This window comes from Pan troglodytes, chromosome 17 (genome assembly GCF_028858775.2).
Source record: "Pan troglodytes isolate AG18354 chromosome 17, NHGRI_mPanTro3-v2.0_pri, whole genome shotgun sequence".
In the NCBI taxonomy this organism is placed as follows: domain Eukaryota; kingdom Metazoa; phylum Chordata; class Mammalia; order Primates; family Hominidae; genus Pan; species Pan troglodytes.
Window position 1 is genome coordinate 27,295,614 of NC_072415.2, and position 18,907 is coordinate 27,314,520.

Below are 18,907 nucleotides of genomic sequence, written 5' to 3' on the forward strand. Positions count from 1 at the left end.
GAATTATTACACTACCCTCCATTTCATTCACATCCCCTCTCCTCCCCTTACACACACACAAGCATATTTTTTTCTACTTTAAAAAAAGTTGAGCGAGTCATCTTGTGGTTTCCGTGGAGGATGTAACTGGGAGAGAAGACTGTGGGATACCTTGTGCCTCCCAGAGGGGGGCCGGGAATCATGGTGTATGACCCACCCCCAACAGCCTCTGATCTCTGCCTTCTCACCACTGACCGCCACGCTTTGGGTGGCCTTAAACGTGAAGCTGTAAATATTTTGAAATAAGGTAGTGATTTTTCCATGTGCATTTTGTTTTGTGGCATTTCTCTCCTTCTGCAATATTTTAAAAGTTGCAACTGTGCACCCCTTGTTGACCACTCCAAATTCATTCATTCACTGAAACTTAAGAGTTCCTGCAGAGTGAGGATGGCTGTGCACGAAGGAGTCCCTCGTGGAAACCACGGTGCTTTAGTGGACAAGGTGTTTACTAGAGAGTGTTTACTGGCGGGGGCGGGGGAGATAAACAAAGGTGGTTTGAGTTAATGGTCAGATGGGATTTGGAGCCCTGAGTACTCTAACTCTGTCACTGAATCTCTAGATGAGTTAGGGATGTCCGTTGCCTAACGTCTGAGCCTTAATATTTTCATCAGTCAAATGGGGATAGTGGGATCTTTCACATATGTGAGATCATGTCTATTTTTTTCTTTTTCTTTTCTTTTCTTTCTTTTTTTTTCTTTTTCTTTTTTTTGTTTTGTTTTTGGTTTTTTTTTTTTTTTTTTGAGGCAGGGTCTTGCTCTGTCACCTAGGCTGGAGTGCAGTGGCACAGTCATGGCTCATTGCAGCCTCCACCTCCCAAGCTCAAGTGATCCTCCCACCTGAGCCTACCGAGTAGCTGGGACTTCAGGCGTGCGCCACCATGACCAGCTAGTTGTTGTTGTTTGGGTTTTTTTGAGACGAAGTCTCACTCTGTTGCCCAGGCTGTTCTCCAACACCTGGGCTAAAGCGATCCTTATGCTTCAGCCTCCCAAAGTGCTGGGATTACAGGTGTGAGCCACCATACCCAGCCCCCATGTCTATTAAGTTCTTAGCACAGTGTCCAGTACACAGAGTAAGGATTTGCTCTCTGGTGATTAGGAAGATCTAATGGCATGTCACGGGTCTGGACTGAATCTCATCTCATCATCTTTGTTGTTGCCAGGGTTTGCGCATTTTTCCCGGTGGAGGACTCCAGCCAGACCGCTGATTTGTCTGGCATTTGTTGGAAAGTCCGGCCAGCATAACACATCACCTCACGGAGCCGGAGCCCTATGATGCACTGTTAAGTGCACAACTATGGGGTCTGCTTGGCTGGAAGCAGCAGCAGCAAACTTGTCTATTAGTTATTTTGTCCTCATCAGTGCCAGATGCTTTCCCAAGATGCCAGAACATTCATCATTGCTACCAGATAGCCTCGTTGGAGCTCTTTCTCTGGCCTCCTTTTTTGGCTTCTTTCTTCAGCTCTTTAGCATCATTCTCTGTGGGACCCTCCCTAGTTTGCAAATTCTTGTCTAAATTTCACTCATTATCATAACCATCCAATGTGAAAGAAATCTTGTCATCTAGTTGAGCCCCCTATCAGATGTTGGTACAATTGCTATAACCTCCCAGCCAAAAGATGTGCTGCTCTGTGCTTGAACAGGTCCAGGGGCTGAGAACTCCCTCTGTTATGAGGTCCTCATATTCCTTCTATGGACGGACAATCAATGCCTGGAGAATTATTCTTTATGCCTCTCTGAGCCCTTGCCTTTGTTGTTCCTTTGGGGACTTATACAAAACAGGCCCATGCTATCCTCTAAGCAAGAGCCCTCCAAATAATTGAAAACCCCCTTCTTCTTTTCCAAATGAAACACCCTGTCTTTTTATTTTCATTTTTTGTTTTTTATTTTTGACGTAGTCTTGCTCTGTCGCCAGGCTGGAGTGGCATGATCTTGGCTCACTGCAACCTCAATCTTTTGGGCTTAAGCAATCCTCCCGCCCCAGCCTTCCAAGTAGCTGGGACTACAGGTGCCACCTACTTGGAAGGCTGGGGCAGGATTCTACCACTCCTAGATAATTTTGTGGAGATGGGTTTCACCATGTTGCTCTAGCTGGTCTCAAACTCCTGAGCTCAAAGAGATCCTCCTGCCTGGACCTCTCAAAGTGCTGGGATTACAGGAATGAGCCACCACAACAGGCCTAGGTCCATACTTCTAATCCTACATGCCTTTCCTGAAATAGACACCTTACCTGACATTACAACCATAAGTCCAATCGTTCCCATTCTGTATTTCTACAATAGAAATACATTTATGTCCCCAGTTTAGGTCCTTCCATGTTTCTTTTTTTTCTTTTGGCCTCTTCACATCATTTTGTTTTCTAAAATAGCCTGTGGCTTCAAGTTACCTCTTGACTATATTCTTAATCTCACTTGTACTACCTCTGCCCTGTTCCCTGGATTTGCAAATGTTCTTTTCAGTGCTTCTCAGACTATCTCTGGTAAGGGACCAGTTTGTTTGTTTGCCCTCAATCTGCTGCAGATCAGTGCTTTGGTAAAATGCAACAAAAAAGAATTACTAGAAAGAGGACATTTTTTTAAGACATACAAAAAACAAACCCATAATTTTTGTTTTGTTTTGTTTTGTTTTTAGATTCAACAGGTAAAACACTCCATAAAATTGCTATAAAAGTTTCTAAACGCTTACATTCAATTTTCTTTGTTTTTTTTTTAGATGGGGTTTCGTTCTTGTTGCCCAGGCTGGAGTGCAATGGCACCGTCTCGGCTCACTACAACCTCTGCAGCTCACTGCAACCTCTACCTCCCGGGTTCAAGCAATTCTCCTGCTTCAGCCTCCTGAGTAGCTGGGATTACAGGCATGTGCCACCACCCCCGGCTAATTTTTGTATTTTTAGTAGAGACGGGGTTTCACCATGTTGGCCAGGATGGTCTCAAACTCCTGACCTCAGGTGATCCTCTGGCCTCGACGTCCCAGAGTGCTGGGATTACAGGCGTGGGCCACTGTACCTGACCCTACACTCAATTTTCATAGCATATGTCACCCTGCACTGTGACACAGTTTGCAAACGGGCACCACTCTGCAGACCAGGCTTTGAATAACCCTGCTCTGTACACAGAGGGGTGTTGGAAATGCTTAACAACCGGCTCTCTGATTGAAGAAAATCCACAGGGGGAACCTGGATTTCAGGCATTTGCTGATTTCCATGGTGTAAATACACCAAGGTCAACAATTTCAAGCTAACAGTGAAAAGTGACTGAATACAGAGGTAGAAAGAAATGTGCACAATCGAGCTTGGCAAGCTAAGAGCCGGTTCCAGCACGCTTCTGTCAACCCCATTAGATTTTAAAAATCTTTTTAATAAAGCCCTTTTGGCCAGGCACAGTGACTCACACATGTAATCCCAACACTTCGGGAGGCTAAGGGAGCTGGATCACCTGAGGTCAGGAGTTCGAGACCAGCCTGACCAACATGGCGAAACCCCATCTCTATTAAATAGAAAAAATTAGCCTGGCGTGGTGGCACATGCCTGTAATCCCAGCTACTCAGGAGGCTGAAGCAGGAGAATTGCTTGAACCTGGGAGGTGGATGTTGCAGTGAGCCGAGACGGTGCCATTGCGCTCTAGCCTGGGCAACAAGAGCGAAACTCTGTCTCAAATAAATAAATAAAGGCCTTCTTTTTGAGGGCTTGTTGAACAACTGCTGATCAGCTGGACCAAATGGGGAGAACTTTGCCCTCAGCAGATTTTAGACAGTGGACCAAGGCAGCCCTTCTCTCTGGTAGTCTTCATCTCAGTAAGATGACACCATCTGATAGAACTCACAGCAAATCCAAGGTTGCTTTCCCCATGAGCTCTGTGTAGGCGCTGCCACTTCTCAAGGATGATCAAATCACAGCTTGCTTGATAATAGTTGCACTTAATAACAACGCCTTGGGGTAACAACATGTTTACATCAAAAAGATGTTACTTGACTCTGGGACATCTGCATATATATCTATATATAATTTAATTTATATATAAGGTTAATTACTTTGTCTTATTGTGTTTTTATTTGTGGTTCCTTCTGGACTTGCTCTTTCATGTTTTAAAGAATTTCTAAAATGCAGTAATCAGGAACTGCTAAATAGTTGCTCTACATAGCTTATGGTGTATGATCCATTCGCTTAGCTGGTAAGGGTTTATGAATAAAAAGGCACAAAAAGGGAGTTTGATCTCACATCTGTTTTGCGGCCACCTGACACTTGTGTGCTGTTAAACATGAAGGATAACCAGAGTGGAAAGAGAGTCTGGATAATCTGCCAGAACACCTTCACCACTACAGAATAAAATAATCTCTGGCTCAGGCCTTCCTGAAGCTTGCAACACTTTCTTTTTTTTCTTTTTTTCAGACGGAGTTTCATTCTGTCGCCCAGGCTGGAGTGCAGAGGTACGATCTTGGCTCACTGCAACCTCTGCCTCTTGGGTTCAAGCAGTTCTCCCGCCTCAGCCTCCCAAATAGCTGGGATTACAGGCGCCTGCCACCACGCTGGGTTAATTTTTTTTTTTTATATTTTTAGTAGAGACGGGGTTTCACCATGTTGACCAGGCTGGTTTCGAACTCCTGACCTCAAATGATCCCCTGCCTTGGCCTCCTAAAGTGCCAGGATTACAGGCATGAGCCACCACGCCTGGCCGCATTATCTTTCCATACAAATGTAGGCAATATTCAATCATGAGCCAGAAGCTGAAATGATAGGAATGTGTTGTTTTCTCTATAATGTCTTTCTTTCTTTTTTTCTTTTTTTCTTTTTTTTTGAGATGGAGTCTCGCTCTGTCGCTCAGGCTGGAGTGCAGTGGCGCGATCTTGGCTCACTGCAACCTCCGCCTCCCGGGCTCAAGCAATTCTCCTGCCTCAGCCTCCTGAGTAGCTGGGAATAGAGGCACACACCACCGCGCCTGGCTAATTTTTGTATTTTTAGTAGAGATGGGGTTTCAACATGTTGGCCAGGATGGTCTTGATCTCCTGACCTTGTGATCCACCTGCCTCAGCATCCCAAAGTGCTGGGATTACAGGAGCGAGCCACCGCACTCTGCTGTATAATGTCTATCTTAAAAATATAACGTCTTTCTTAAAAATATAACTTTTTTTTTTTTGAGACGGAGTTTCATTCTTATTGCCCAGGCTGGAGTGCAATGGTGCAATCTCGGCTCACCGCAAACTCCGCCTCCCAGATTCAAATGATTCTCCTGCCTCAGCCTCCCGAGTAGCTGGGGTTAGATTCATGTGCTGCCACGCCTGGCTAATTTTGTATTTTTAGTAGAGATGGGGTTCCTCCATGTTGTTCAGGCTGGTCTCGAACTCCCAACCTCAGGTGATCTGGCCGCCTCAGCCTCCCAAAGTTCTGGGATTACAGGCGTGAGCCACAGCGCCCAGCCCAAAAAATATATAACTTCTTAAATGTAAATACCAACCTCTGGTCTCTCTGTGCACTACAGTATCCACTGAATGAAAATGTCACTGAAATCTGCAGCTCTAGTTCTGCAACTCTCTCATAAATGGATAAGAGTCCTTTCAGGAGATGAGGAAAAAAATAATTTCATTTGAAATGAACAAAAAACTTATCAGGGCAAAGGAAAGCAGTAATGGTGATAAAAAATACAGCATCATTTCTTTTTTCAAGTTCCACTTACATTTTAAAAATCATTGTTTTTGAGAACGTCATTCTGTGTCTGGAATTTATTCCTTCTTATGGGTTCCTGGTCTTGCTGACTTCAAGAATGAAGCCGCGGACCCTCATGGTGAGTGTTACAGCTCTTAAAGTTGGTGTGTGCGGAGTTGTTTGTTCCCCCCGGTGGGTTAGTGGTCTCGCTGACTTCAGGAATGAAGCCACAGACCCTCACAATGAGTGTTACAGCTCATAAAGGTAGTGTGGACCCAAAGAGTGAGCAGCAGCAAGATTTATTGTGAAGAGCGAAAGAACAAAGCTTCCACAGCATGGAAGGGGACCCAAGCGGGATTGCTGCTGCTGGCTGGGGTGGCCAACTTTTATTCCCTTATTTGTCCCCGCCCACGTCCTGCTGATTGATCCATTTTGCAGAGTGTTGATTGGTCCGTTTTTACAGAGTGCTGATGGGTGCGTTTAAAAGAGGTGCTGATTGGTGAGTTTTTACAGAGTGCTAATTGGTGCATTTACAATCCTTTAGCTAGAAAAGTTCTCCAAGTCCCCACTCGACCCAGGAAGTCCAGCTGGCTTCACCTCTCAATTCTTGCAGGGAGTGGTGGCTCACGCCTGTAATCCCAGCACTTTGGGAGGCTGAGGCAGGTGAATCACCTGAGGTCAGGGGTTTGAGACTAGCCTGGCCAACATGGTGAAACTCTGTCTCTACTAAACCCACAAAAATTAGCCAGGCATGGTGGTGCAGGCCTGTAATCCCACCTACTCCGGAGGCTGAGGCAGGAGAATTGCTTGAACCCGGGAGGCAGAGGTTGCAGCGAGCCGAGATTGCACCATTGCACCTGGGCGACAAGAGCGAAACTCCGTCTCAAAAAAAAAAGAGAACGTCACTCTTAAACAAATCAGATGTTTCACTTACTGTATAGAAACTGCTCGTTTTCTCTTTTTCTCTTTCTCATTTTCTCTTTCTGTTTTGACCAGGCAAGACAAACATATTGGCTGGTGTTTCACCCTCCTTCAGTCTCGCTCTTATCTGTCACACACCTGCTGGTGCTCAGACCTTCTCAGTGGGTTCTAAATCTTTCCTGGCACTGAATTCTGAGAGTAGAACTGAAACCAACCAACCAACAAACAAAATACCCTTAGGAGAGAAGTGTGGGTTTAGGGCTTAGCAAATCTAGGAAAGGGTGATGTTGGGGAAAATGGAAGGATTTCGTTGTATCAGTTTTGGAGTGCAGAAGAATTGGAAAATGAAGAAGGGGACTATGGGGAAGTGTGAGTTGTGATTTGAATCCCTTTCCTCTCCTTCAAATGGCAATCTTAAGCCGGGCATGGTGGCATGCGCCCGTTGTCCTACCTATTCAGGAGGCAGAGGGGGGAAGATCTCTTAAATCTGTGAGTTCAAGGCCAGCGTACACAGCACAATGAGATCCTGTCTGTAGTTGAAAAAAAAAAAAAAGCAATCATGAAGATCTGAATTCCTTTTACCTTCCTAGTCCATGACTGGACAGTGCCGCTCACTGCAGTGAAGCCTCATAATAACGAGTAAAGTCCCTCAGCATAACAGTATGGGAGATGGTTCCTGTCCTTAAGTCTCATAATAATGAGTAATGCCCCTCCGTATAACAGCGTGGGAGATGATTCCTTTACTTAAGCCTCATAATAATGAGTAATGTCCCTCCGTATAACAACATGGGAGATGGTTCCTGTCCTCCATTCAGCTCCCTTATTCGAAGTTGGGGGGGATCTCAAAATCTTATCTTCTTTGGGTGTTGGGGGCTGGACCACCCTGTTGGAGAAGCCATGTCTCCAGTATTCTCCCTGTCCAATCTAACCATGGTAGATGTCAAGCATTACTGGAACTCTGCCAATGTCCCTGTTGAGCAAGGTATCCAGAGTTATCCCTATCGATAGCGAAGATGAGCTGACAACAGCCACCAGGTGGCGTCCAATTGCAGTTGGCCTGGGGAGTGTAGGAGCCGCACTGGAGGCTCAGTCCCCAAGGTCAGTCATGCATTGGAAACGATGTGACCTAGCCCCTCCCACCCCCACTTATCACGTCATGGCAGGATTTTTACTGTATGTCACAGCAAATCAAATGATTCCATATTTGGCTGAGTTATCTAGCTTTTTTTTGGAGGGGGAGTGTTTGGTTTTGTTTTCTAATTGTGTAGAGATGGGATCTCGTTATCTTGCCCAGGCTGGTCTGCAACTCCTGGACTCAAGCAGTCCTCCCACCTTAGCCTCCCAAAACGCTGGGATAACAGGTGTGAACCACTGTGCCTGGCCTCACTGTCCAGTTTGGATTATCCACACTGAAAGAAGAAACCAAGGAGAGCTAACAAGAAGCAATACATAATCCAAAAGATCAGACATTTGATGCTGGAATATGTTATTTAGCTTCTTGAAATATCAGTGGGCGGAATGTCCTGAGAATCCATTTTGAACAAAATAATGAGTTCACGTTGTAAAGACATGTCTTAGGAGAAGTGGTACAATGCTGTAGTTTCATTCAATTTTAATAGGGAGAGGTTCTATCCTAATTATGGCTCCCACCCACTCTGGGTCTTCAGCTGAATCACTGAGATGAGCGTTACTCCCAGCAGGACTACCATCACTCATGCCTCTCCGGGAACCAGAGCTCCACCATGGTTTGGATGCAAGAAACTAAATTGAGTGAGGCAAGATATTTACAATGTATATGCACTGGCATTGTTTAGCCAGAGGCTTAGCTGTGGGCTAGTGGGAAGAACCTGAGGCTGGCTGGTTCCGCTCCTGACTCTGCACCTTGCAGGCACTGTATTTTCCCTGAGTCGTATTTCCTGTCAGGTGCATTAGCTAAAAAATGAGGAAGTCGACATTTATCGTTGAGCTGCATTCAAATGATAAAGATGGGCCGGGCATGGCATAGTGGCTTATGCCTCTAATCCCAGCACTTTGAGAGGCCAAGATGGGAGGATCGCTTGAAGCCAGGGGTTCAAGACCAGCCTGGGCAACACAACAAGACCCCCATCTCTACAAAAAATAAGAAATTAGCTGGATGTGGTGGTGCACACCTGTTAGTCCCAGCTCCTCAAGAGATTGAAGTGGGAGGATTGCTTGAGCCTAGGAGATCGAGGCTGCAGTGAGCCATGATCGTGCCACTGCCCTCCAACCTGATGACAGAGTGAGACCCTATCTCTAAAAAAAAGAGAGATGAAGGTGTGTGTTTCATGAGTCAACATAGATGGGAAGTTCTCCTGAGCTGGGCCTCTGCCAGTCATCCACCCAGGGAATGAGGGGCGACTGCCTCTATGTCATGCACCTTGTCTTTCCCCATCCCAGAGACCATATGATATTGTAATGAGACATTTGCTTGATTTATTCCTCCAATACTCAGGCAATCCCTGGGAAATAGCCAAACATTATTGTCTCCATCTATTTTATGGTTAAGGAAATTACTCCAAATCACAGGCCACTGAAACAGCAGGACAGCATAATAGAGTCCTTTTGTTTATTGTTCATCATAGGGTGTTTCCTCTGAGTGGCCAGAGGAAACATCTTCTATGTTGAAGCAAGTATTTCATTCAGTGAGATGGCCTGAGTTGGCAGCTGGAACCGTAGGTAACAAGTTGGGACTGCGTGGCCAGGTCTAGCTGATGTGATGGAGCCACAGTGACACCACCTGTGAGAGTGGGTGGGCTGGGGTGGGGTGGGGAGGAAATGATGGAAGCATAATTATTTGAATGAATTTATAATAGCTGCTTAAGGAATTGTGCTTCACTGACCGGAGTCCCACTTGGAAACTTAATTCATTTTTGATCCTTATTTTCTTAAATCATGCTTTACAAATGAGAAACTGAAACCCAACGTGTAAAGCTTCTTCAAAACCCTCAGCATTGTAATCAAATGGCTAGAGGGAGGGGCTGAGGCTGCTGTTGGGAGCCTCCAAATAGACCTTGACCCCCTTGTACAGGTCCAAAATTGTACTCAGCAGCCTAGATTCAGGCCTCCACCATTTTTTTTAGACCGAATCTCGCTCTCTGGCCTAGGCTGGAGTGCAGTGGCACGATCTCAGCTCACTGCAACCTCCTCCTCCCAGGTTCAAGCAATTCTGCTGCCTCAGCCTCCCGAGTGGCTGGGATTACAGGCATGCGCCACCACACCCGGCTAATTTTTGTACTTTTAGTAGAGACGAGGTTTCACCATGTTGACCAGGCTCGTCTCAAACTCCTGACCTCAGGTGATCCACCCGCCTGGGCCTCCCAAAGTGCTGGGATTACAGGCGAGAGCCACCACACCCAGTCAGATTCAGGCCCTTGACTTGACCAAGTTGCCCTAAAGGAAGACACTTTAGGGAGTGACTCATACAGACCAAACCCACGAAGACTGATTTATAAGCTAGCATGTGGATTAATTTCTACAATAGGAGACTTTTGTACAGGGTAAATACTCTCAGTGAGTAGTTCTGCTCAGAAACAAGCAAAAATTCAACAAAAGAAGTTTATATAGTGAGAGCTTATCCAGAAAAAGACAGAGAGAGAGATAGGCAAGGTGGAAGTGAAGAAGGAAGACAGACAGGAGGAGGAAGGGGAAAGACAAGAAAGAGGGAGACGGAGAGAGAGAGAAGGAAAAGGAAGGATGACAAGACAGGAAGACAGAGAAAAGAAAAAGACTGAAGGAGGGAAGGAAGGAAAGAAGGGAAGGAGGTGGGAAAACACAGAGGGACAGAGAGAGAAAGGGAGGGAGGGAGGAGGGAAGGAAAGAAGGGAAGGAGGTGGGAAAACACAGAGGGACAGAGAGAGAAAGGGAGGGAGGGAGGAGGGAAGGAAAGAAGGGAAGGAGGTGGGAAAACACAGAGGGACAGAGAGAGAAAGGGAGGGAGGGAGGAGGGAAGGAAAGAAGGGAAGGAGGTGGGAAAACACAGAGGGACAGAGAGAGAAAGGGAGGGAGGGAGGAGGGAAGGAAAGAAGGGAAGGAGGTGGGAAAACACAGAGGGACAGAGAGAGAAAGGGAGGGAGGGAGGGAGGGAGGAGGGAAGGAAAGAAGGAAGGAAGGAAGGAAGGAAGGTCAGTCAGGCAGAAAGACAGAAAGGTGGGAAGTGGCCGGGCCTGGTGGCTCACGCTTGTAATCCCAGCACTTCTATGTGTCTGTCTATCAGGATATAGGCAACAGCTTCCTTTTCTGTCCTTTGAAAGGAGGCCTAAGGGAGAGGATCTCTTGAGCCCAGAGTTCAAGGCCAGCCTGGGCAACACAGAGAGACCTCCTCTCTATTTTTTAAAAATATTTTTACAGGAAGGAGGGAAAAAGGAAAAGCAGGGAGGAAGAAAGGAAAGAAGGAAGGAAGGAAGGAGGGAGGGAGGGAGGGAGGGAGGGGGGAGGGAGGAAAGAAGGAAGGGAGGAAAGAAGGAAGGAAGGAACTGGCTTCGATAAACAAGTTGCAGCAGCTACGATGGCGTGTGTACCCTTCTCCCCCAGACACCTCGTCCTTGTTATTAGGATCAGAACACGCATCCTCACAACCTCTTTGCCTTCCTTTTTTCTTTTTCCATGTTTATTATCAACCACTAAAATCTCTTCTAATGAGTTACTCTGTTTAATATTAGCTATATTTAGTTTTTTCACTGAAGACAGAAACTCCCCTCACCTTCTCTATGTGCCTATACAATTTGTTGGCTGGGAAGGTTTCGACAGAGGGCTAATCGTGTCTAGTTTATGTTGATTCATATTAATTTCCATTTTAGAAACTTCCATTTCAGAGATTGATATTTCCCGGTGTTTTTCTCCCTCAGTTTTGTGGAGGTGTCACCTCAGAGGAGACCCAAACCACCTCCGGAGAGCAGGGGTCTCAGCCTGTCAATGGAACTTGTTTTCCTGTTAAATGTCTCAGTGTGTTTCATGTGCCGTAATTTCCAATGGCTGTCAGTTACAATATCAGAAATTAAAACCCACACAGAAATCACAGTGTCTTTGTTTTCACTGTCTTCCAGTGTCATCTTGCATTACAACATATAAGAAGACACCACCTCCAGTCCCACCCAGAACTACCACGAAACCTTTCATTTCTATCACAGCCCAGAGTAGCACAGAGTCAGCCCAGGATGCCTACATGGACGGACAGGGCCAGCGAGGAGATATTATCAGCCAGTCTGGACTCAGCAACTCCACCGAGAGCCTGGACAGTATGAAGGCTCTGACAGCCGCCATCGAAGCTGCAAACGCCCAGATCCATGGCCCTGCCAGTCAACACATGGGCAATAACACTGCCACCGTCACCACCACGACTACCATAGCCACTGTCACCACGGAGGACAGGAAGAAGGACCACTTTAAGAAAAATCGATGCCTGTCTATCGGGATACAGGTAACAGCCTCCCTTTCTATCCTTTGAAATAGGAACTTAAAACTACGGAATGTAACACTTTTTGTTTCCCCGGAAGATTTGGTTTCTTGCCGCTTGGAATCATAGATCTATGCATAGGACCAGATTTTCAAGTGATTGGCTGTGGACTCCGTATACTGTTAAATGTGACCAAGATTATGAAAGTATTTTCTTTTCTTTTCTTTTTTCATGGTGAGAAGATTTTTTATTTGAAATATAGTCTGAGCAACATGAGTGTAGCCAAGAGGAGTAGGGGCTGGCCTGCCTGGGGCAGCAGCCTCTCAAATGGCACGAGAGCAGTACAAATATTCCAATGTCTGTGTGCCCCAACCCCACCTGTCAGGAAAGGCAGAACAGCAGAACAAAGCCCCACCCACAGCGCCTTCTCAAGGGGTCTAGTTCTTGGTGCCTGCCTGCCTTTGCCTTACCTCCTGCTCTGCCCAGGTTCCAAACAGAGGTGTGCAGCAGAGGTTTCTCCCACCCCACCCACAGAGACATGATAAGCCGGTGTGACAATTAGTTCTCAGGACTATTTTGAGGGAAAAGAATCAGAGAAGACAGGGAGGAGGGGCAAGGTGATCAAGGGCCCTCACCAAACCAGACTAGGCAGAGCTCTCCCAGAGGGACTGTGTCAGCACCCCTCATTTCCCTCCTTCTCAGGATCTAAAGGCAGGAAGGAGAGCTGGTGTCTGCAGGAAAACAGGGCTCTGAGGAGCGCCCTGGCTGAAGGCAGCAAGCGGGAACCTCCCAGAAGAGCACAGCCGCTGTGGGGTTCAAGCCTAGTTGACAGCATTGGGGTTGGGCCACATAAGCAGCCTGGGGTTGGAAGGACACAGACAGGAGATGGGGTACCAAGAAGCAGCAAAAAGCCGTAAATAACAGAAGCAAATTCAGAGCTGTGAGGGTCCCGGCCGACCCCACATTTCCTGGGGCTGGGGGATACCCAGCACTGGCAGCTCAGGGCAGACGCTACTGCAGGGTACAACCGGCCACACTCACCCCGGGGGCAGAGCCTTTTATTTTCCACGGTCCGCACAGCAGGTGGAAGACGCTTCGGCACCACCCCTGACCATGCACACTGCAAAGTCTCCGGTCACACTTGAGGGGATGGTGCGTGGCTGTCCTGGTCCTGAGAGGCCTGTGGTTGACTGTGATCATTGTGGCCACCGTCGTCCTCAGGGGCCGGGCCCAGCAATCTCCTCGCCTCTGGGTCAGCCGACAAAGGCTCACCGGCACATTCTTCCAGTCCATTCTCTCTAGTCTCCATGGGCACCTCCTCCCCGGAGCCCTCCTCTGGCTCTGCCACCTCCACTGCCATCTCCGCTGCCGCCGCCTCCTCTTCCTCCTCCTCCTCCTGGTCTCTCACCTTGTGGACAATGAAGAGGTGGCGGCTGAGGGAGCTGGCAGAGGTGTAGCACAAACCACAGAGGAGACATTGGGCTGTGGAGCTGTCCACCTGGTGCTTAGGTATGTGGCTCTGAAATTCGAGCCCCGAGTCTGTGGCAAAACTACATTTCGCGCACTGAAAAAGGGACTTGTGCCTTTTGGTGGAAGAGACAGTTGCGCCATTGCTGGTGCCTGGAGCATCCCCCACTCCACTGACTGGTCTTTTCAGATGGTTCACCTGAGGGGAATGTCCACCCGGAGGTTTGACTTTGGACGTCTGGCTCAAATCAGGGTTTCTGAAAGTATTTTCTTTGTAGACATTATTAGCAGCTATTATTTTTGTTCTCTAAATTGAATGTGTGACTCAAACTGCAGGATAATTCAAAGAACATGAACACAATCAAACATGAGGTGCTTTTAATTCCTAACGCACATTTCTATTTTTAGAAAAGAGAGTGAACTTGCAGGAATAGCCGGGGTCATCGAGCCACATAACAGTATGTTCAACACTATTGAATGACCATATGAGAACAAAAATGTGAATCACTTCCCATAGATGTGGGAGTGAAGGCGAGCAAGACCAAAGTGACTGACAGTGTGGAAAGCAGTAACACACATCACAGCATCATGAGGAAAGAATGTGCACTAGTTTCAGCCTAATCAAGCATTTCATGAAAATGGTAGAAAACTCAGTAGGCTTCTCAGTTCAGTTCACTGTTTTTCTGCTTTTCAAAGATAAGATCAAACTGATTCCACCTTGTTTCTTTTACATCTGTTTAGCTTGGGTTACCCTGCTAAAAATGTTCTTCTATCAAAGAAGAAAAATCATCCTCTCTCTCCATTTTTGTTGTGCTATATCAGTCTGCGGGTACCCTTTGAATAATAACTTCTCAATTTGCTGTTGAATAAATCCATCCACATTGAACCCACTCTAAGGCTAATTTAAAAGCCAGGCGTGGCCAGGCACAGTAGCTCATGCCTGTAATCCCAGCACTTTGGGAGGCCAAGGCGGGTGGGTCACCTGAGGTCGGGAGTTCGAGACTAGCCTGACCAACATGGAGAAACTCCGTCTTTACTAAAAATACAAAATTAGCTGGGCGTGGTGGCGCATGCCTGTGATCCCAGCTACTTGGGAGACTGAGGCAGGAGAATCCCTTGAACCCGATAGATGGAGGTTGCGGTGAGCCGAGATCATGACATTGCACACAAGTCGGGGCAACAAGAGCAAAACTCCATCTCAAAAAAAAAGACCGTTTTAACTATTTTTACACGTACAGTTCAGTGGCACTAAGGACATTCACATTGTTGTGTGACCATCACTGTATTGTGTGTGTTTAGTGGTGATGATGCACCCACCAAACTATAACCTCCACAGGGAGCTAGATTTTTTAAAACAGTTTCAGAATAATAATAATAATTATTATTTTCACCCAGTAGGATGGAACTAGACTTAAATCCACATATAACATTGGGGAGAAAAGTTTTTACTTGAGACATTATCTCATGTCTTAAATAGTTGGATATTTTAGTGAATAAAAAAATTGTTCTCATTCTTCCTCAAATCATTGTACACTGCTATATAAATTATAGCAAAGTACTGAGTACTTTATGTGACTCTCATTTAACTCATCCAACGACCTTATGGCGTAGGTGTTAGGATCATCTCTGCCCTACAGATGAGAGCACAGAGAGGTTGGAAAACTTGCCCAAGGTCACCTGCTTTTTGTTGACAGAGCCAAGATTGTACCTAGTGTCTAACATGATCACATTATACGACTTCTTTGATGGAGAATAATAAGAAAAAAAAATGGCCGGGTGCGGTGGCTCAGGCCTGTAATCCCAGCGCTTTGGGAGGCTGAGGTGGGCAGATCACGAGGTCAAGAGATCGACACCATCCTGGCCAACATGGTGAAACCCCATCTCTACTAAAAATACAAAAATTAGCTGGGTGTGGTGGCACACGCCTGTAGTCCCAGCTACTTGGGAGGCTGAGGCAGGAGAATCACTTGAACCCAGGAGGCAGAGGTTGCAGTGAGCCAAGGTTGTGCCACTGCACTCCAGCCTGGCGACAGAGTAAGACTCCATCTCAAAAAAAAAAAAAAAAAAATTAAAGACGCAAACTATTCATTGAATTTCGTTATACAGAAATCAAATTTAAATGCAAGTTCCCAAAATATGTCACACTAGGATCTTGGACTTCCTTCCATGCTTTCTCTCTTAGGGCCAGAGTTTCCAATCCTTTACCAAAACTTTACATTTAATTCATACCCAATAGCTAATACTACAACTACTTACTTTATAACCTCTGTGAACTTAGATCAATTACTTAATATTTCTGTATCTCAGATTCTTCATCTGGAAAATGAGAATAATAATAGTCCTTATTTCATATGGTACATTTTGGGTATGGTAAAAATTAATTGATAAAATATATGTAAGGCCATAAGCACAGTGCCAGGCATAAGTGTTCAACAATTATTAGATTTAGTTGTTATAATTAATATTGTCCTTTAAAATTATAATTAGCTAAATATGCTGAACTAAATATGCCATGGACTTTCTCAATTATTGCTTTTTTGGACAGAGATCTCATATCCTGCAACTTCTTTTACAATTTTGAAAGCCACTTTTTAAATTTAAGTAGATTACCCTAGATACAATACATAAAAGGGGCCATTTGCCAATATTTGGAGCTAAGAGTAAAAAATCACAGAGATAAATTTATATACAATGACTAAAGCTTAGAAGATGCTAATACTTGATGCAAATGAGCTGGCGGTTCTAGGACCAGTGGGGATGAGGCTTGGACCAGGCAGAGAACAATGTTCTCCATTCTTGTTCTGATGAACCCTGCTTCTTTTCTGTCTCCTCTTTTTCATGCATTGAGTATCGTGCTTCTTCAGGGAAATAACTACCATGCGTCTTCTGAACAAATTTCATTGGATAGTTTTATACCACCGCATAGTGGAAGACACAACATCCTACTTTGGCTGACATCCTAAGCGTTTTTAATTTACAAAAGTGTAGTCATATGGAATTGGTTAAAATCTCATCCAGGAAAACACAGACCAGGCTCACTTCTTAAACAGAGACAGTTTAATACACAAAATTGGTTACACAGGTATGGGAAGACTGAGAGAGCAATGAAAGGAACAAGAAGGAAAAGGTGGGGTTACCAGAAGTTTAGGAGCTCAGAAGAAAGGCCTGGGGTAGCCTGTGCTCAGACTGTGAGGTGGCAGGGTCAGGTGGTGCTGGGACTTCAGAGTGGTGCAGAGCAGCTGGTGCATGGGCTGTTGAAAGGAGCTGAAGGGCCAGGCACGGTGGCGCACCCCTGTAATCCCAGCACTTTGGGAGGCCGAGGTGGGTGGATCACCTGAGGTGAGGAGTTTGAGACCAACCTGGCCAACATGGTGAAACCCCATCTCTACTAAATAAAAAAATTAGCTGGGTGTGGTGGTGCATGCCTGTAATCTCACCTACTTAGGAGGCTGAGGCAGAAGAATCACTTGAACCTGGGAGTCAGAGGTTGCAGTGAGCCGAGATTGTGCCATTGCACTCCAGCCTGGGCAACAAGAGTGAAACGCCATCTCAAGAAAATAAAAAGGCCGGGCGTAGTGGCTCACGCCTGTAATCCCAGCACTTTGGGAGGCCTAGGTGGGCGGATCACGAGGTCAGGAGATTGAAACCATCCTGGCTAACATGGTGAAACCCCGTCTCTACTAAAGATACAAAAAATTAGCCAGGCGTGGTGGCGGGCACCTGTAGTCCCAGCTACTCAGGAGGCTGAGGCAGGAGAATGGCGTGAACCCGGGAGGTGGAGCTTGCAGTGAGCCAAGATTGTGCCACTGCACTCCAGCCTGGGCGACAGAGCCAGACTCCGTCTCAAAATAAATAAATAAAATAAAATAAAGAGGCACATTATCTTGGATTCATAATTTATTGACTTAAAATAGTAAAGGAACACTAAGGAGATAGTTTCAAAACATTTAAGCCTTGAAGACTTTATTTTGATGTCCTCGAAGTCAGCATCAGTGTTTATTTGGAAAGAGATTTTTGGAGGGACCTCTCTCCAGTCAAAACTAATGAACCTTATGGAGATCATTTTAATGAATTCCAAAAAGAAGAAATAATCAGTCATGTTTGCCAACCATGATGCATTAAAATTAGAAATTAACGCTAAACAGATAACAAAATCTAACCATTTGAAAATGTTAAAACATCTAAATAACATTTGGATTACGGAAGGAATTCAAGATTATTTTGAAATAAATGACAGCAGGAATCCTATAAATCACCACTATGGGCTGTGGCCATAGTTATGACCTAAGAAAAAGTTCTAGCCCTATGTTCTTTCATAATTAAGGAAGAAATATTACAATATAAAGTAAACACTCAATTTACAAAGCTAGAAAAAGAACAACAGATTCAAAAGAAGGAATTACTAATGATGAAAGTATAGATAAATGCATTAGAAAACAAAACAGAGCAATGGCAATAACAAGTAAAGTGGAATTGATAAACCAAAATTGGTTATTTGAAAATACTAAATAAATAGACAAGTCTGATTGAGAGAGGGAAAATAGAAATCAACAATATCAGGAATGAGAATAGTATATGACCTTTTGAAAAACTATAAAAGATTCTTGTGACAGCTTAATGTTGGCAAATTTTAAAGTCAAAATAATATAGACACTCATGTATATTACTAATACCGATGCAAGAGGGAGTATTAAATCTGGGGAAAGAGGTCAGGCTCAGTGCCTCACGCCTGTAATCCCAGCACTTTGAGAAGCTAAGGTGGGTAGATGGCTTGAGCCAGGGAATTCAAGACCAGCTTAAGCAACATAACGAGACCTTGTCTCTACAAAAAGTAGAAAAAATTAGTCGTGTGTGCTGGCACATACCTGAGTGCCAGCTACTTGGGAGGCTGAGGCGGGAGGATAACTTGAGACCAGGAGGTCACAGTGGCAGTAAGCCATGATTTTGCCACAGCACTCCAGCTTGGATGACAGAAACCCTCTCTCTAAAAAATAAATAAACAAATAAAATAAAAACCTGGAGGAAGAAATCTTATAACCATAGAATACGGTGCAAAAAAAGTAAAGAAAAAAAAACCTTTCACAAATGTTACGGACTTGGATCATTTTAACAGGAAAGGTTTTCTCAACATTCATGAAGCAAATAATTCCTGTGTTATTTAAAGCATCTAATATTACAAGAAAAGATCAAGATTCTTTTTTTTTTTTTGAGATGGAGTTTTGCTCTTGTCACCCAGGCTGGAGTGCGGTGGTGTGATCTAGGCTCACTGTAACTTCCATCTCCTTGGTTCAAGCAATTCTCCTGCCTCAGTCTCCTGAGTAGCTGGGACTACATCCACGCGCTACCACGCCCGGCTAATTTTTGTATTTTTAGTAGAGACGGGGTTTCACCATGTTGGCTAGGCTGGTCTCAAACTCCTGACCTCAGGTGATC

General features: G+C 45.3%; 1 protein-coding gene across 25 annotated transcripts in view; it reads left to right on the forward strand.

Moving 5' to 3' along the window:
* The window catches only part of DLGAP1 (DLG associated protein 1), a 964,206-nt gene that overhangs the window by 867,251 nt on the left and 78,048 nt on the right, over positions 1 to 18,907 (forward strand). For 21 of the 25 annotated variants that reach the window (XM_016933374.4, XM_016933377.4, XM_016933375.4 and 18 more), the window contains one exon: positions 11,658 to 12,031. In XM_016933374.4, coding sequence (XP_016788863.3) covers positions 11,658 to 12,031 — 374 coding nt within the window. The remainder of the gene's footprint in view (positions 1 to 11,657; positions 12,032 to 18,907) is intronic. The other 4 variants (XM_016933378.4, XM_016933379.4, XM_016933385.2 and 1 more) reach the window with 1 other exon arrangement.